The sequence below is a fragment of the Populus alba genome, chromosome 12, assembly GCF_005239225.2.
Source record: "Populus alba chromosome 12, ASM523922v2, whole genome shotgun sequence".
Lineage (NCBI taxonomy): Eukaryota > Viridiplantae > Streptophyta > Magnoliopsida > Malpighiales > Salicaceae > Populus > Populus alba.
Genome location: NC_133295.1, coordinates 13657148 through 13677027, shown reverse-complemented (window position 1 = coordinate 13677027; position 19880 = coordinate 13657148). Strand labels below are relative to the sequence as shown.

The 19880-nt window shown below is 34.7% G+C and overlaps 3 protein-coding genes across 3 annotated transcripts; all 3 read right to left on the bottom strand.

Moving 5' to 3' along the window:
- Positions 1-45: 45 nt before the first annotated feature.
- Positions 46-3728, bottom strand: LOC118060641 (proteasome subunit alpha type-2-A). Its single transcript, XM_073403718.1, is given in 10 exon segments — positions 46-349; positions 649-714; positions 1313-1356; positions 1539-1562; positions 1564-1609; positions 1826-1893; positions 2298-2364; positions 2917-2963; positions 3395-3459; positions 3587-3728. Coding segments are annotated over 8 exon segments (477 nt in total). The 5' UTR covers positions 3705-3728; the 3' UTR covers positions 46-349; positions 649-714; positions 1313-1314.
- A 308-nt stretch (positions 3729-4036) lies between these two features.
- On the bottom strand, positions 4037-7823 carry LOC140954166 (putative disease resistance protein RGA3). The gene is made up of 2 exons (XM_073403716.1): positions 7667-7823; positions 4037-6960 (listed from the first exon to the last, which is right to left on the bottom strand). The coding sequence occupies exons 1-2, from the start codon at positions 7724-7726 to the stop codon at positions 4210-4212; spliced, it is 2811 nt and encodes a 936-aa protein (XP_073259817.1). The 5' UTR covers positions 7727-7823; the 3' UTR covers positions 4037-4209.
- A 5326-nt stretch (positions 7824-13149) lies between these two features.
- LOC118060637 (putative disease resistance protein RGA4) lies at positions 13150-17156 on the bottom strand. The gene is made up of 2 exons (XM_035073883.2): positions 17024-17156; positions 13150-16128 (listed from the first exon to the last, which is right to left on the bottom strand). The coding sequence occupies exons 1-2, from the start codon at positions 17081-17083 to the stop codon at positions 13318-13320; spliced, it is 2871 nt and encodes a 956-aa protein (XP_034929774.1). The 5' UTR covers positions 17084-17156; the 3' UTR covers positions 13150-13317.
- Positions 17157-19880: the final 2724 nt, after the last annotated feature.

Genomic DNA, 19880 nt, shown 5'->3' with positions numbered 1-19880 from the left:
TAAGAGCGGCCATATTACAGGTCAAGCATTGAGAGGAGATAAATATAATTGAAAAGACCAATTTTCTGCACTCTATCAAACGTATCATATAGGAAATCATATTGATGCAAAACTTTAGAAGCCATCTAAGATTGGAGAGAAGTCTTGTAACATTTCCACATCACAGTTCTACAAACATGGAATTAATGGAAACTTCGGCTAAAAGCTACTGATTCAAGCAATCCCAGAGGAAAGTAACACAAGTATCTCGATTGGTGTCAGTGCAGGGAAGAACTCCACCTTAGCCAAAAAATACAATGTCTATTCCACTTCAGCCAAATAATCATCAATTTCGGCTGGAGTTAGTACCCTGCAGTAAAGAAAGAGTGGATTGGCCATTTTGAACACGAGTCTCATGTGTAAATTGTCAGACTGAAACTAGAGCAAGAGTGCATGAAAATCAGAACTTCAAAACTGAAACCACAAGTGGAAGGCCATATATGAAATTGGTGAGATCCAAAAGATTTTAGATATCAGATTTTATCTAGTTATGAACTGTGTTAACAAAAATGTGCATCCTGCAAGTTACTTCTGGAACTCATCCTAAGCTTGAAATTACGTGACACTATTACCAAGTTTAATAAGGGAAAAGGTCAAGAAAGAGCATGCCTGAATTGCTTGTCAGCACCAATTATCCCAATTTCAATGTTTTTCCCAGAAATCTGCCCTTCAAATCTGCAAACACAAACAATCTTGTAAGGGTACAAGGGAAGCACTCAGAACTTGTAAGAAACTTTAAATGCTCATTTATATCTCTCTTTGACCACTTTACAAATACTAAGATTATGCTCACTAATCCACCATCATTCTGATTATAGAAGCAAGGCTCAACAAATTAACAACTTAAAATCACTAAGAGGAAAGAAAAGGAACCTTTAAGCACCTGCATGTACATTTTGATTGACACTGGGTTGAGAAACTTTCATTCATTTTCACTTAAACAGTATCTCACATAATTTAATCTCCTGAACTACTAACTAAAGTGTTGAGAGCCAATTTAAGTTCTCAAGGCTGAAGACCCCAACTAGACTACTGTTACCTAGAATTCATTTTACCTACGATACTCAGTATGTGTGGCAGAAAATCGCAATACCTAAATGGCTGAATTTACAAGTATATCAATCAATTATGTAATGAACCGGGTGCAAGTGCATGGTGCAAGCATATTAAACCTAATGAATTTTTCTTCTACTTTTTATATACCGAACCTTGTAAAAAACACCACTGCTCAAATTCAAAAATAAAAAGTGGAGGAAATTTTAAAGTGATGTACCCCTATTTTAGTGTCAAGATAGCGGTGTGTACAGCATCATCAAGCTCCATATCATCAGTGTATCAACAGAGCACATATTAAGTTAGGGAAAACAAAAGTTGTTCAAATCAAATGAAGATATGTGGACAAAAAACCAAAATATTTACCACGTTTCTGTCCATTCAATTCTTTTTTTCTCACTTCTTTTCTTTTTAAAAAAAATAAAATATGTGACTAGCAAAGACACCTGGTACAGCTGTGGACCTTTGTCCATCAAAACCAGCGACTAGCAAAGATACTACAAAAGGCCTTACACCTCTGCGAGGAAAAACAAAGGATGAGTATTTTCAAACTTCAAGAATAAGAGCATGAAGAGTTGACATGCTGATGCAGGAACATAGGGAGAGAGTTGTTGGCTTATTCGAATAAGGGCTAAGGTTATGAACTTTGGAAATTAAAATTCAGATCTAAATTACAAAGGAAATCAACTAAAACCACTGAAACACTTTGAATGTATAAAAGATGTTCCAGTACCCAGATTGAGTAAACTATTGCATGACAGCAGCAGTTTCCCTCACAAGTTGTGTGACAGGAATTGGTTCCTACAATCATAAAAATTCACAAGTCACAACCTTCACGATTAACAAAAGATGACAATGAATTGATAAAAAATAGTAATTGGATATTTAACTCTTGGATTTCAAGCAAAATTAAGCTGTTTTGGGGGTCAGAATGGCATTATTGGGAATAAGACAACTAAGAAGAAGTCTTGTAATATAGACAACCTCAATACCTACTTTCCAGATATATTATCTTAACCAGGTTATCAAGCATTAGACGAATTGTATACATGAGTTTGTTTAGAGGCATCAAAAGGATGCACATATCCCATTCATAAGATAAGCCGAGAAAATTTAGCAACCTTATCACTTATCAGTGACATGAAAAGAAAAGCTGAAGAACAAACGTGAAGCAAAATAATAAAGAAAATCTTGAAGATGGATACCTTGTACAGTCTATGATATTGCTCTGCTTGCTTCCTACTTTAAACTCGAAAGTCAGGACCCATTCCACTGCAACAAAATACATGTGATTCAGCACTGTTAAGAGAAAAGTACAGCAAAGCAACCCATTTTGACATAGGTAATAAGTTGCACAAGTTAGTAAGAAGTGGCTCATTGAGCAACCAAATTGCCAAGATGTCTTATTTCAAACCCAAGTACAGAGGAATACCTTATTTTTATTTTTCTAAGGAACTACATATATGTCCCCCTCTTTTTTTCAGCCAAAACAGAAACAGGGTACATGTACAGCGTGTTAAAGTCAAGTCCCTAACCAGACCAATTAAGAACATTGACCTACAAGGAGTTCCACTGAAGTTCAGATTATAAGCAGGCATGCTTCTATCTCAATTTACCACCCCGGGTCAAATTTCACACTTATCAGGACACTATAACAACAGCAGAAACTATACAATTTCCCACCAAACATAAAGAGAGCTTTGAATCTACACACCCGCCAGCTACAATCATTCATGACAGATATTTTAGCAATAGTTAAGGCCAGAAAAACACAAGCTAAAAAAATGGAACTTCCTAATTACTGAGAAGCAGGCAGAAACAAACCTGTAGACAACTCCAATATTGGGTGTAAGATTCTATATTTTCTGAACCTGAAACAACAAGCAATTAAATACCATCAACAACCAACTCAAGTTATATACCATCTTGCAAATTAGAATAATAGACCAATCAACTGGCTCCAAAATCAAACCATCTCCACCTCAACACGATTTAAAATAACCAACTCCGCCTTTTTATACAGTGTGGGATTAATGAGGATATAAATCTACACACTCCAACATTCAAAGTCCCAATCTTAGAGTCATTGACTAGTATAGTAACGCCTCATTGGCAAGAACCCAAATCACTAAGCTCAAATTACTAACAAAAATTACAAATTTACACCGAATTTGAACAGATTTCTACCAGCCGATGTCACTAAAGAAAACACAATAAAAAACGCAAAAAAACAAAAGGGTTTCTTGAATTTCAACCAAAGAATATAACAAAACCAATAAAAAAATAATAAACGTTTACTTACAGAAGATTCATCGACTAAAATAGATGGCAATTTCTTCTCAGTTGCAATAACAACACCGTTTGCCGCTACAACACCAAAAAAATAATAAAATCAACAACATACTATCTAAGCACCCATCAACAACATGGTACATTCGAAAATGACAAGAAAATGAGAAAACAAAGAGAGAGAGGGAGCTTAAATTGCAACAACCTTTGATTCCAAGAGAAGTTTGGCCTGATCCAACGGCAGTCAATGCGTGCTCAATCTGTACTAGCTTTCCGGTAGGACTAAAAGTAGTGAGAGAAAAGGAGTACTGGCTATCACCCATGGTTTATTGCTTGAAGACGCAGAGAGGAAAAACTGAGGATGCGAGCGTGTGGGAGAGAAAGACAGGGATATTTTTACTTGGGGTTTGAACTTTGCTTTTCTTGTTGGAGAAGAAGGTGTTTTCTTACGAGGGCTTTTACAACGGAGTATTTTGGGCATTTATGATGGCAGGTTGGTCCTCTTTACATTGTGCTGAATGAAGGCTTTGAACCGGTTTTGTTTTTAAGTATTATTAATAAATTTTTATTTATTTATTAACATAAATATTTATTTATTTATTTGATTACATGTATATAAATTTTTTAATTTATTATATTTTTTAAACTACAAAAATATTTTTAAAGAACTAAATTTTTATAAAATCCAATTACAGTAAAGAGGTAACATTGAATGAAATCCTCCATGTAAGCAAGGCATACATATTAATTTACACTCAACCTTAGCAAACACCAAAGCAAATAATTAATACCCTCAAAGCAGGTTCTAAAGAGTTATGCCTTTCTCACCTAATCATCAAAACGAATGTTTGGGATGTGAGAAATCTTTTGCCAATCTTCACCCATCTCCTCCTTCCCGTAACGTTCCCTTAGATTGGGGCAACTCCTTATGTGTAATTCCTGTAGAGGCGCTGCCAAAACATAGTCTGGTAGTGCTCTCAACAACGGGCAATTACGAATTGTCAACTGTCGAAGTTGTGGCATAATGGATATTGAAGTTGTGTTGGCATCTTCTTCTCCCACTGATCTCCTTTCAATTCCATCCCACTCTTCTACTTCTTTGAGATTCCAAATCTCAAGTTTTTTTAACTTGGGGAAAGCAGTGACCCTTGCAATTTCTCCTTCATTAATACTGGCATTCTCATCTTTTTCTATACCTAAAAATCCAGCATCCAACCTTCTCAGCTTCAACGACCTCAATTCCAGGCTTTCGAGGTTGGGCAATCTCCCCAACGGAGGCAAGACCTCCACGTTTTCACAATAACGGAGTGTAAGCACCTGTAATCTGGTTAATGTCATCATCCAATTTGGCAATTCCAACCCTCTGTACCAACATATGGTTAGATATTCCAAGCCTGACGGAGGCTGTAAAGCTTCAATTAAAATGCCGTTCTCCTGGTTGTAGTAGAAATTCATTTCCAAACAAAGCAGGCGCTTCTTATTCTTGAGTTGTGCTTCTGCAGCGTCACTCGCATCTTGTAGATTCCATATCTTAAGACTCCCTCCAATGTGATTTAAGTTTTTTAATTCTCTTAGATTAGCTGCTTTACTTTCATTCTCACCACCACCACACACAGTGAACCAATCTAATGTTCGAAGACATGTTATCCTCTCTATTCCCTTTGGTATGAAGGCCACGCCTGAACCATAAATCTGGAGATGCCTCAATTTGATAAGTTTTCCAATCGCCTTAGGTAATTGCTTGAGAGACCTGCACCGAGTAACGTCTAGGGATTGCAGATTGCATAAATCACACATGGTTTCTGGCAGGGACTCCAACACCATACAAGATGCCAAATTGAGGTGTCTCAAATGCATCAATTCCCCTACCTCGTTTGGTATTTCTTTGATTGAAGACCTTGCCAAATTCAATGACCTGATGCATGTCAACTGCTTGAATAAATCAGGTAGTGCAGCTCCAAGAGAAGGGTCTCTAGCGTCGATCAAGAGGCTGCGAAGACCTTTTGCTTTGCGAATAGACACCGGAAAAGAGGTCTCCTCTGATAACATCATACTTAAATGACGAACCCTTTCAATTGAAGTCTCCATTGTTGCTTCTCCAAGTTTACTGGCATCCACTGTTAGACATTCATTTTTTGTCATATATTGGGCAAAATCATGCACTATATCATGCATCTCGAATTTCATTCCTTCAAATTTATCCGTCTCAAAATCTCGGAAGAAAGAGCTCCCTGCTAAGACTTGAAAGTACTGCTCTCCTACAAGCTCCATATCTCCACCTGAAGTCTCCTTGAGGTAACCTTGAGCCATCCACATCTTCACCAATTCATCTTTGCGCATCTCGTAGTCTTTTGGAAGCATGGCACAGTACAAGAAACATTGTCTTACCACAGAAGGTAAATCGTAGTAACTCAAAAGCAAAGGTATAAATATTCGTCTTTCAACCTGATCCCTATCAACCTCATCTAGCCTCCACAGTTCGCTAGATAAAACACGTTCCCACTCTTCTCTTGTTATTTTAGACTGCATTAGACCTCCTAAAACCTTGGCAGCTAGAGGCAAGCCCTTGCACTTGTTTGCAATTTTATCGCCGATATCTGTCAATCTTTCGCGCTCATCTTTGCTTCTTTCCTGGAATGCCACATGATTGAATATTGACCTGCATATCTCATCCGACAATTCCTCAATGTTGATCCGGTGGCTAGTTCCCATCATCGTTGCCACAGCGTCCTTACGAGTGGTCACTAGAATTCTGCTTCCTCGTGCACACCCTGTGAGAGATGGTTTCAGTTGTTCCCATTGTCCATGATTTTCTGTCCAGACATCATCAAGGACAAGAAGGAACCTCTTTCCCTTAATGGATTCAGAAACCCCTTGCAAAAGGGATTGCAATCCAACCACATTCGTTGGTCTCCCTTCAAGCTGCTCAAGGATAGCTTTGGCTATTATAACCTCATCAAATAGGTCTGAAACACACACCCATATCCATATATCAAAATGAGCCCTAACCTCATAATCATTAAAAGCTAGTTGGGCGAGAGTTGTTTTTCCAATCCCGCTCAGCCCTACTAGAGAGATGACATCCGCGCCCCGTGCTTCTTGACTACTTTCGGCCAGCAACTTGCTTACAACAGTTTTCTTTTCAGCATCTCGACCAATCACGCTGGATTCATCAACTAAGGAGGTACTTCTTGGTCGTTGTAGTTCATCGGTGGCTCTGTACAGATCAAAGCCATACAAAGCTCTCTCTTTGGCAATGCCATCCACTTTTTCACATACTTCATTGATCTTAAGGGCAATGTCGCGACGTTGAACCACGCATCGCATCTTCTGTCGGCTGCGAATATTTTCTTCAGCTTCCTCCATTTTCCATCTAAGAATTGCAGTGCTCCATTCATCTAGCACGTCATCCATATCATAACATACATCTTTGAGCTTGTCTACCCAATCCCTTACAGCCTTATCCTTCACTTGTTTTCTATCTGCATCTTCAAGGACAGATTGGATAGAAAGGAGATTGCTTTTCAGCTTGTCGACTTGTTTCTTCACATCCCCTACTAGGCTCACCTCTTCTCGTACCTATTAATGTGGAAAAGATAAGGAAGTTCAAGCAGAGGAAACATTTCCATGATTTCACTACAAGTTTTTAACTTTAATTTTTGGTAATTAATAGATTGGATAATTTTTATTAATTTTTTTTTCGCAGTAGTTGACACGTACTGTGAAATGGTTTGGCTATATTAATAATTTATATATAAAATATTTATTAAAAACCAATATATTAAAAATAATAATATATTTTTTTATCATCATCATGATGATATCTCTGTCTGCAATCTGCTACAATACAAGAAGGAAGAAAATGAATCTTAAAGTGTTCGACGTCAAACCTATATGGAACATAAGCTTGGAAATATAGAGAATAAAAGGATCTGTATTTGTTGGTATTCGTAAAATCTATTTGGAAATAAATCCATTATAAATAAGATTATGGAACTTATTATTTTAACATCTAATTGATTATTTTACCCTTAGTAGTTCAGTTTAATGAGAGGATCGACAACTCCATTTTCCTTCTAAGAATATTTGTTTTAGATTATTTCCAGAAATATGAAAAATAATAAAACAATAAAAAGAATTTCTTTAATAAAATCCAAATCTAGATCTGAGGATTTGATATTTTATTTTATTTTTCTAATAAAGGAAGAAAAAGAGACTTCATATTTATATTTCTTATTCATGTAAGGGTTAATTAGATCATTGCAAATTGTATACAAGTAATTACCTGTTGAGCAACGACCGCGCTTAACTGCTCCAAAATTGGCGATACAAGTGCCTCTGCCATTTGTCTGTTTAATTTAATTTAATTTAATTATTTTTAAAAAAGAGACAATGATGATAGGATGAACTGAGAGAGAGAGAAGAGATTGTGCGTGGAAGGAGGTTGCTGGTTTAGTTAGTTTATGTACTTAGGGTTTGGTGATGAGGGCTGAGTTTTGTTTCAGTCCCTGTGCGGTTCTAACACTTCAATTCAGTCCCTATATTATTGTAGCTTTTCAGTCTAGTCCTGGTTGTATGTTTCTACTGAGAATGACATGCCATTTTGAGTTCCAAAGGTGAAACACTCGTAGTTTTCATTTCTACCGAGTTCTAGGCTAAGGATTATTATTTGTTGAAAGTAATTTCTTCTACGATATATAGCAATTATTTTGATTGATACTGACCTTAGGTTAAGAATGCTGAAGTTTCTACTGAAATGTATCTGATATGGACACCTGATTATAGCGTTCTACTGAAATCCCTGCTTCTCGTCTGCTTCTCTATTTCTTCTCTTCATTTTATGTTATTCCACTAATCTTCCAAACTGGATCGTGGTAATAAATATCTGTCCATCCAAACTAATTTACACAAACCAAAAGTAGCAACTAATTCAAAGAAGCAGAGTCCAACATGATTAAAACGAAAGCTAGGTTATAAAATATAGTCAGAAAAAGTGTTGATTCGAATGATGATCTTAGGAATTTGTTCAGTTGGAGATATGTCAAGTCGTGGAGCATTTCAAGCAGTAGTTTGCTGATTGAAATGACTGTAAATGGATCCCAATTGGAAACTGTCATAATTGCACTGCGAGCTCCGTTTTATGTTTCTTCAGAGCATCAGTTTCTTCGTCTTGCCTTCTTCCTTCATCACCAAAGTGGGCATCTTGAACTTTAAAGAGTCCTCCTTCATTTCTTGAAAATCCTGGAAAAACAGCTAAGATTTTGCCAGCTCCATTTGATCTGTATGGAAACGGACAGCTCTCCACCAATCAGCAACAGCTAGGGAGGTGAAGAAGAGAGGGAATAGATGAAATCCCTAATAGTAGCTTGGTGGTTTTTGTTCCAATGACCAAACCAGATAATGTACGAGTTGACAGGTGCAGCCAGAACAGGCCCCTAGAAAAGCAACTGAAGGTCTACTACATCAGATGACCCTTCATAGTTCTTGGCCCGGTTGAATAGGTTGTCTTGGCTCCCAGAAAAGCCCAGAAGACAAACAAAACAGAGACAGCAAGAGTGCATTGTGTAGCATAAGCTTATTATGCATTACGTCTTTAGTCTTTAGTCTTTAGTTCTGTGGGTTGTGACAGTTGAGGGAATGATGTAAAGCCAAGTTCTTGTATAAAAGATCAGAAGGTCTATTAAGGGAGGAAGAGGGGTATGTGACTTGGTGAGATTCTTCATTTATTATTATTTCCTTGTGGTGGACACAGTGGTTTGCATTGCTTCATCATTGTCTCCTTCTTTGTGATGACTAAATTTCTCCTTGTATTGTTTCTTACTCTTTATTCCTTTGCTATATTAGATAAATGTTTTAGGCTATCAAACCTTATAATGTATTTTATTCCTTCCCCAATAATGTAATGGCAGAACCTAGGAATCATTCTATTACAATCATGCATAAAATTAAAACGAGGAAAAAAGACCAAAAAAAAAACTACGAAGGAGAGAAACCATTACTAAATGTGGGTTGATTTCTCCCCTCGAGTAGCTGTGATCTATTTGACTGCAAAAGTGCCTGTGTATATAAGCTACTAACATGGAATTGCATTGCAATATAATTCAACAACTCTAAATAGCTTTACCACAACCACCCTACCAGCTTCTACACAACTTTCATTGTGTCAAAATCAGTATTGCCGCGATTATAACCATTACCATCTCTTCCTCAATATTGCCTTTACTACCTGCTGTTATAACGCTCGTCGTTTTATCACCTCAACAAATCAATATCATTCTTCTTACCTTAGTACTTATCAAACAATATAAGTCTTGTTTTATGTAAAAGAAGTCTCAAATTATATATTTGATTGTAAAATATCTCATACAAAAGAAATATAAAGAAGAACACTTCTTCTATAAAATAGTTCGAATACGCAAAACAAATGACCCCTTTCGATTAAGATTATAACAGCATGAATCTACGAATAGAAACAAGAATGACTCTAGAGTTGTAGATCATAATGCTATGTATAAAATAAAGAAAATCTATGTGGTAAAGTATTCCATAGAATCCTATCAATAACCAAAAGCAAGGAGATAGGAGGTGGTAATTAATTGAGTTAAGATCATATATACAAGATTTTGATAAACCATTTTTGACAGAGGCCAACAAGCTGCAAAAGTTTGTAAGAAGTGGCTCATTGAGCAACCAAATAGCCAAGATGTCTCATGTCAAACCCAAAGTACAGAGGAATGCCGTCTTTTTATTTTTCTAAGGAACTGCATATTTGCCCCACTCTTCTTCTTCTTCTTTTTGTGTTGAAACAGCAACACGGGACATGTACTCGATGTCAAAGTCAAGTCCATAACCAGACCAGTAAAGAACATTGACCTACAAGGAGTTAAATACCATCAACAACCAACTCAAGTTATATACCATTTTGCAAGCCATGTACCATCAATAAAATAGTTTTAAAATTTTACCTGAGAATTGACTGGGGTCAAGATCCATGTTGGAACGGAAGGATTAATTTAGGTTTTTTTTTTTTTTTAAAAGAGATTAAAATGATATTGTTTTGACTGAAAAAAAAATTTTTTTTTCAAAAAAAAAATTACAATATTTAACCAAAATTTACTTGAGTTTACCGGGATATTTTAACCAAGTCAGACCATATTAATTCTTTTCTTTATTTTTTTTTTTTTGAAGTTTCTTACCTTAATTACCAAAAAAATCTGCTTAATTTTGAACTATATTAAATTTGGTTTTTTAAGCAGTACCTTTTATTTTAGCTGATCCATTGAATATTTGGTGCTATTCAATAAAATGTAATCAAACTTTTATTTGGTTGAGAAGAATTTGGCAATCAGAATCTTGTAATTTTGATGATGGCTCTTGAACTGGAAACCATGTGTTAGTTAATATCCCTTTTTTTCTTATATCACGGACATGCTCCTTGACACCACCCATGGATGAGCAGTTAGCCACTCTAGAAAACAAAACCACAGGGGAGAGCCTGCCATCTCGAGGTTCACCAACAATTGCACACTTGCATGTGAGTTGGGGTGCACAATGATTCTCAAGAGTATGATCTCACACTTCCATGTGGGTCACTGGTCCGCGGTTTCAACCTCTATTTTCATATGAAATTTTTTTTGGATAAACTTGTCATGGTAACTAGATATTTTTACAAATTTTTACGGATTAATACCACAAAGATTTGAAAGGTTGTTAATGGATCAAAATAAAATGAACTCAACAAATTAAACCCTCAAAATGGACCGAAAAAACTCCCCCAGAATATCTCTTCACTCGAGTTGAGATGAATTTTTGTTTTATATTCCATGTGTTGGTTCTATCATGTTTAGAATCATTGTTTCTGCAATTTGTCCTTTTCGTGCTTGGTTAAGCAAATATGGTGGTATCTATATTGATTCTGATATCATAGTTTGAATCTATATTGTCTTCCGTTATTAATGCTATTGGTCTGAAGAATCCTCTGTCTGGAAGTTCTTTGAATGGGGCTGTGATGGCATTTATTTTGCAGAAATCATATTTATTTTTGAAGATTTTTTGTTTTAGGTTTAGATAACTTTATTTGGATTTAATCCACAAAATCGATAGGTATAATCTCTTATAGATGAATCGATGGGTATCAAGTTATATGCCATCTTGCAAATTAGAATAATAGACCACTCGACTGGCTCCAAAATCAAACCATCTCCACCTCATTCAACACGATTTAAAATAATCAACACTATCTTTTTATACAATGTGGGATTAATAAGGATATAAATCTACAGACTCCAACATCCAAAGTCTCAATCTTAGAGTTATTAACTAGTATAGTAACGCCTCATTGGCAAGAACCCAAATCACTAAGCTCAAATTACTAATACAAATTACAAATTTACACCGAATTTTAACAGATTTCTACCAGCCGATGTCACTAAACTCAAATTACTCCTAAAAATCTAAATATAGACCCATTAACTACTAGACCAACACCTCATTGGCTAGACTCCACGTTGCTTTTCCACAAGAATCATCAGCTTCTTCAGTTAGAATGCTACAAGCCCATGTCTCTATACTTGTGTTATTACTAAAAGATCACATGGCCAACCCGAAAAGTTCACAAAGAAAACACAATCAAAATCGCAAAAAAAAAAAACAAAACGGTTTCTTGAATTTCAACCAAAGAATATAACAAAACCGATAAAACAAAATAATAAATGTTTACTACAGAAGATTTATCGACTAAAATAGATGGCAATTTGTTTTCGTTGCAATAACAACACCGTTTTTAATATAAAAGTTTTTTTTATTTAAAATAATATTTTTTATTTTTTTTTAATATTTACTTATTATTTGTATACTAAAATGTATGAGATTTTCATTTTATATTTTTTAATATTTAAAATATTTATTTGTCCATTAATTGCTAGTAAATTTAAAATAAATACAATTTTTAAAACTAATATAAAGTTACCGAGAGTCAATTTGATTGCTGCTTGCATAAAATCTCATTGAATTTGGTCAATATTTTTTAAAATAAAGTGAAATAAAAAGTTATTTCAAAACATAACAAATGTAGTTTTTAGTTATTTGTCTAGAAACTTTAGTTTTGGATAAAATAAAATCAATTTTAAAATCAAACTCCATTGAAGCTTCAACTGCATTTCTGAGCTAGAAAATTTAACTTATTAGGCTCAGTTTGTTTTTGCATTTTAAAAAATATTAATTTTTTTTTTTTATTTCAAATTAATATTTTTTTAGTGTTTTTATATCATTTTAATGCACTAATATCAAAAATATTTTTTTTTTATTTTGATACATTTCTAAATGAAAATCACTTTAAAAAACAACCGCAATAATACTTTCACACATGCTAAGAAAAATTACTTTAAAACAACCGCAATAATATTTTTACACATGCTCTTAATGTTTGTTAAAAAATTTTGCTTTTTAAAATATGCATTCTAACGCAAAGAAAGCATATAAAACACATCAAAGTTGCAAAAGTATGTAGTTTTAATTATTAGCAAAAGTATTCTAAAATATGAAAAGATAGGTTTAAATACCCTAAATATCCGTAAATAACTAGAAAACAATTAATAAAAAATAATAAAGCTAAAATCCAAAATTATCAAAGGCAGTTTGATAAAGTATTTAAAATATGGTCTGAAATTTCAAAGGCAGTTTTTTAGAGTGGCATTTGGAGAATTTAAGTAAGGAATAAGCTTCACGTGAGCGAGATAATATCACAGCTGCATTTGATGGAGTAAATGGTAAGTCGGAAATAAAATCGAATTACAGTAAATAGGTCACATAGAGTAAATGGTAAGAATTAACACCAAAGCAAATAATTAATACACTCAGAACCAAACCTTTTACCGTTAAGAATTAACATTGGTAGAAGAATTTACCTCTTCCTGCTGGTTCTAAAGACTAAAGAATTTACCTATATATTTCATCAAAATTAATCTTTGGGATGTGAGAAATCTTTTGCCAATCTTCACCCATTTCCTCCTTCCCGTAACGTTTCCTTAGATTGGGGCACGTTCGTATGCATAGTTCCTGTAGAGGCGCTGCCAAAACATAGTCTGGTAGTGCTCTCAACGATTGGCAATATTCAATTCCCAAGTACTGAAGTTGTGGCATAATGGATATTATTGAAGTTGTGTTGGCATCTTCTTCTCCCGCTCTCCTTTCAATTCCTTCCCACTCTTCCACTTGTACGAGAAAAAGAATGCTAAGTTTTTTCAATTTGGGGAAAGCAGTGACCCTTGCAATTTCTCCTTCATTAATACTGCCATTCTCATCTTTTTCTATACCTAAAAATCCAGCATCCAGCCTTCTCACCTTCAACGACCTCAATACCAGCCTTTCAAGGTTGGGCAATCTTCCCAACGGAGGCAACACCTCCAGCTTTGTACAAAAAAGCAGTTTAAACTCCTGTAATCTGGTTAATGTCATCATCCAATTTGGCAAATCCAGCCCTCCGTACCTCGATATGGTTAGATTTTCCAAGTCTGGCGGAGGCTGTAAACCTTCAATTAAAATGTCTTTCTCCTCAATTAAAATGTCGAACCTCAATTCCAAACAAAGCAGGCGCTTCTTATTCTTGAGTTGTGCTTCTGCAGTGTCACTCACATCTTCTTTACCTCCTCCTAGATTCCGTATCTTAAGACTCCCTCCAATGTGATTTAAGTTTTTTAATTCTCTTAGATTAGCTGCTTTACTTTCATTCTCACCACCACCACAAACAATAAACACATCTAATGTTCGAAGACATGTTATACTCTCTATTCCCTTTGGTATGAAGGCCACTCCTGAACGAACAATCCGGAGATGCCTCAATTTGATAAGTTTTCCAATCGCCTTGGGCAATTCCTTGAGAGAAAGACACAGAGTAACGTCTAGGGATTGCAGATTGCATAAATCACAAATGGTTTCTGGCAGGGACTCCAACTGATGACAAGATGCCAGATTGAGGTGTCTCAAATGTATCAATTTCCCTACCTCGTTTGGTATTTCTTTGATTGAAGACCCTGACAAATTCAATGACCTGATGCATGTCAACTGCTTGAACAAATCAGGCAGTGCAGCTCCAAGCGAAGGGTCTCTAGTGTCGATCAAGAGGCTGCGAAGACCTTTTGCTTTGTGAATGGACACCGGAAAAGAGGTCTCCTTTGACAGCATCATGCTTAAATGACGAACCCTTTCAATTGAAGTCTCCATTGTTGCTTCTCCAAGGTTATTGACATCCACTGTTAGACATTCATTTTTTGTCATATATTGGGCAAAATCATGCACTATATCATGCATCTTGAATTTCATTTCCTTAACGTAATCCGTCTTAAAATCTTGGAAGAAAGAGCGCGCTGCCAAGACTTGAAAGTACTGCTCTCCTACAAGCTCCATATCTCCACCTGAAGTCTCCTTGAGGTAACCTTGAGCTATCCACATCTTCACCAATTCATATTTTCCCATCTCGTAGTCTTTTGGAAACATGGCACAATACAAGAAACATCGTCTTACCACAGAAGGTAAATCATAGTAACTCAAAAGCAAAGGTATAAATATTCGTCTTTCAACCTGATCTCTATCAACCTCATCTAGCCTCCACAGTTCGCTAGATAAAACACGATCCCACTCTTCTCTTGTTCTTTTAGACTGCATTAGACCTCCTAATACCTTGGCAGCTAGAGGCAAGCCCTTGCACTTGTTTGCAATTTTTTCGCCGATATCTGCCAATCTTTCGCGCTCATCTTCGCTTCTTTCCTGGAATGCCACATGATTGAATATTGACCTGCATATCTCATCGGACAATTTCTCAATGTTGATCCGGTGGTCAGTTCCCATCATCGTTGCCACAGCGTCCTTACGAGTGGTCACTAGAATTCTGCTTCCTCGTGCACAGCCTGTGAGAGATGGTTTCAGTTGTTCCCATTGTCCATGATTTTCTGTCCAGACATCATCAAGGACAAGAAGGAACCTCTTTCCCTTAATGGATTCAGAAACCCTTCGCAAAAGGGATTGCAATCCTACCAAATCAGATGCCCTCCCTTCAAGCTCCTCAAGGATACCTTTGGCTATTCTAACCTCATCAAATGGTTCTGAAACACACACCCATATCTTTTTCTCAAAATGAGCCGTAACCTCAGCATCATTAAAAGCTAGTTGGGCGAGAGTTGTTTTTCCAATTCCTCCCAGCCCTACTAGAGAGATGACATCCACGTCCCGTGCTTCTTGACTACTTTCAGCCAGCAACTTGCTTACAACATTTCTCTTTTCACCATCTCGACCAATCACGCTTGATTCATCAACAAAGGAGGTAGTTGTTAGTCGCTGGAGTTCATCAGTGGCTTTGTACAGATCAAAGCCATACTTAGCTCTCTGTTTGGCAATGTCATCCACTTTTTCACAAACTTCTTTGATCTTCAGGGCAATGTCGCGACGTCGAACCACTTGATTGAAACAAAAGCAAGGAGATCCCAGGAAGGAACACCGTATCTTCTGTCGGCTGTGAGTATTTTCTTCAGCTTCCTCCATTTTCCATCTAAGAATTGCAGTGCTCCATTCATCTAGCACGTCATCCATATCATAACATGCATCTTTGAGCTTGTCTATCCAATTTCTTACAGCCTTATCCTTAACTTGTTTTCTATCTGCATCTTCAAGGACAGATTGGATATCAAGGAGATTGCTTTTCAGCTTGTCACATTGTTTCTTCACACCCACTACTAGGTTCACCTCTTCTTGTACCTATTAGTTTACAAAGGAAAAGAAACGTTAAGCATAGGAAACATTTCTATGACAATTTCACACCCCCTACTAGGTTCACCTTTTCCTGTACCTATTAGTGTAGAAAATACAAGTTCAAGCATTGGAAACATTTCTATTTTGTATTAATATATTTTTATTGTGAAATGGGTTTACTATATTAATAATTTATATATAAAATATTTATTAGAAATAATAATATTTCTTTTTTTCTTTTTATCATCATGATGATGATATCAGTCTGCACTATGCTACTGTACAAGAAGGTAGAAAATAAATCTTAAATGCTAAAATGTTAAACCTGTACGTATAGATAATAGATATATATATATATATAATTAATATAGGTATGGAAAGAGTTCAATGTTCTCACGAGAGAAGGATTTCTCCTTTGAACCGACATAAAATCTGGTTTTCATTTTACATTAAACTATAGATATATGGATGTACAAAGGCAAGTGAATAAAAGGATCTGCATGTATATATTTGTGAAGTCAATTTAGAAATAAAGGCATGATAATTAGATTTTGTGTTAACTATATAGTTTTTAATTCACACCAAATACTCGCTCGCTAATCCTTTTAACTTTTTATTGATTATTTTACCCTTAATAGTTAAGTTTAAAGAGAACTGGCAACTCTTGTTTTGCCTTTTTCGGTTTTCCTATATTTGGAATGATATATTTTCTTTATGTTATTTTTGGAAATATGAAAAATAATAAAAGAAGAAAAAGAAGATTCTTTAATAAAATCCAAATATATACTTGAGTTGAGGATTTAAAATATTATTTTTATTTATTCAAGTTAAAAGTATTCCTTTTATGAGAGGAAGAAAAAAGGCTAGGTAAATCAAGTTATTGCAGATGGTAGAAAAATACCTGTTGAGCAACGATCGTGGTTAACTGCTCCAAGATCGGAGATACAAGTGCCTCAGCCATCGTCTGTTTAGCTCTGATTGGAGAGAGAGAGAGAAGCAATGATGACGGGATGAGCAGGGACAAAGAGAGGGTGAAGGGAAGGAGGCGGCTGATTGTGAATGGAAGTTAGTTTATATACTTAGGGTTTGGCGTTGCAGGTGAAGCTTGTATTTTAGTGTCTCAACTTTTTTTTTATTAGTTTTTGTAGGGCTGTGGTAAAGGGAGAGCACAACTTGTTGGTTGAAAAAAAAAAAAATGAAGCCTGTATTTTAGTGTCTCAACATTTTTTTTTATTAGTTCTTGTAGTGTTTCAAAATTTAATTTTTTTTTTTAAATGTTGTTGAAATGCAATATCAAACGCTGTATAAATCATACAACAAGGCATGTCCTAGCAAATAAAACTATCTAGTGTCGATGCAGATGAACCTGCCTTTACATATTGTTTTTTTTTTTTTTTTTTTGGTAACCCGGGGTGTCCGGGCCAGCTTACGCGCACCTCGACTATTCCCCGGGCCCACTGAACATCCTGCAAGCCCAGTAGGCAGGTAAGGCACCGCGGGGGTGACAGGCTGGTACTCTTGAGGATCGAACCCAGGACCTTCGCAAAGACAAGCTTTGCTGTTGACCAATGGGCTAAACCCTCAAGTGTAGATAATACTGCTGCGGGTTGAAAACATTTAGCGACACTAAAAAGTGTCCTTAAACATATCTTGAAGAGCCATTACATATTGTTCTCTGTTTTTTTTTTTTTTTTTTTTTTTGTGGTGCAACAATAGTAAAATATGATGTTAATTTTAGCAATGAAGAGATAAAATATAACTTTTTTTTTCATATGTTCTTTAATTATTCTACAAAACAATATTACTTTTTTGTTCTATGTTCTTTATTGAAAAGAAATAAAAAAAAATATCCATCAAATTAAAACCATTTTTTATCTTATTAATGCATTTCTGATTTTTTTTTTTCAAAAAAAATACTTTTTCAGACAACATTTTATAAAAATCATAACATTAATCAAAATAACATTAATCCCTAAAAATCAAAGATTTCATACCTTGTCATTTTATGGCACTAGCCTTAACATATATATATATATATATATATATATATATATATATATATATATATATATAATCTTGATTGTTATAAAAAAAAAAAATAGCGGAAATTTTGCCATCTTCAATCTCTAAAATAGGAGATTTCATTAATTTTTTAATTTTTAATTTTTACATTAATCCCTAAAGACCTAAAGACAGTAGATTTCATAATTTCTCTAAACAATGCTTTGAAAAAAAAAAAGCTTGAAGACTTGTAGCAAGCTGGTGATTCAAAATAAGGCTATAATTAATTACATTGAGTAATCGACCGAGTTGGCCGAGTTATCAATAGCGTGTGCATCTATACGGATGAATACAGCGGTTCAAATTCTCGATTCAAGTTGTTCCAATTACCATAATACCCTCCTCTTCGCTGAATCAAATACCATAACAAGGGTGTGATAGTCATCCGGTGCCTATTTAGGAGACAAAGCAGTGTCAACTTTCCTCCCTTTTCCTCGTTTTCAGGCCTAAGCTCTTCGCAGCATATTCATTTGCTTACATAAATGGCATAGCCTGGTGGTGGCGGAGAAGAGACTATTGGGGTTTTATGACGGTTGGTTGGGCCTCTTCACATTGGGCTCAATGAAGGCTTCCAACCAGTTTTAACCATAATTTTTAAAACTTTAATGTATTTGATATTGTAATAGTTTTTGTGGTTGTGGTTTAAAAAAAAAAATTTTATAAAATGTATTTTTAATTGAGGTTAGTTTGATATTTATATATGTTTGATTAAAACTGTGGTTGAAATTGAGGTTAAATAAAAAATAATTTAATGTGTTTGGTAATATATATTAATATTGATGGTTAATTTAAATATTGCAGATTTAACTACTGTTATTATATCATGAAATAAATAATACTTTATATAAAAAAATTATTATTTCATTAAATTATTTACAATTTCATCACATACAAAATTCATCCGACACAGTTTACATGATTTTTTTAGCATACAACAAAATTAGATAAAATATCACCAAGAAACAAAATTGGGATTACGATAAAATTATGCAAATACTACGTCATCATGCAATCTCCTTCTAATTTAAGTAGTGTCTTTGAATAATATTAAACACTAGTTTTTCAAATAAAATACAATTAAAAAAATCAGATTTTTTTTATTATTCACGTGTTCACTTTTGTGTGCAGAGTGAATTAATTCATTCTGCACTGTTTCACTTAACAAAAGTGAATAGTATTGGTGAAGCTGGTGCAAGATGCTCCTCCTGAAACTGCGTTTCTACCTATTTTTACATGGGTCCCATGGTTGCCGTGTAGAAAAACACACTTGAAAGAGGGTCAGAGTTTAAAAAGTTTGATTATTTTTTTTTAAAAATCAAATAATATTATTTTTATTAAATTATTTTTTTTTTAAAAAATCACTTTTTACCTTAGTCTACAAGGGATGTATAAATTTTTTTTTATTTAAAATATATTAAAATAATAATAATGTCTTTTAGATTTTTTTTATTTTTCATATTTATACATTAAAATAATAATAAAAAACAAGTAATTTAATTACCATTTTTAAAAAGAAAATTAATTTGAAAATTCTAAACGAAAAAAAAAAAACACTCTTGGTATCGACGCAATGTCGTCCCTCATTTGAAACCTAAGCTAAGGGCATGTTTGTGATTGTGGTAGCGATGTCGGTTTAAAGTATTTTTTTGCTTAGAAATGCATCAAAATAAAATTTTTTTATTTTTATAAAATATTTG

Bases quoted from the DNA above. Each gene is read 5' to 3' on its own strand.
- LOC140954166 (XM_073403716.1), bottom strand. From the start codon at position 7,726: ATGGCAGAGGCACTTGTATCGCCAATTTTGGAGCAGTTAAGCGCGGTC. The intron at 6,961-7,666 runs GTAATTACTTGT...CCACATTAATAG, and splicing joins GCGCGGTCGTTGCTCAACAG to GTACGAGAAGAGGTGAGCCT.
- LOC118060637 (XM_035073883.2), bottom strand. From the start codon at position 17,083: ATGGCTGAGGCACTTGTATCTCCGATCTTGGAGCAGTTAACCACGATC. The intron at 16,129-17,023 runs GTATTTTTCTAC...GTAAACTAATAG, and splicing joins CCACGATCGTTGCTCAACAG to GTACAAGAAGAGGTGAACCT.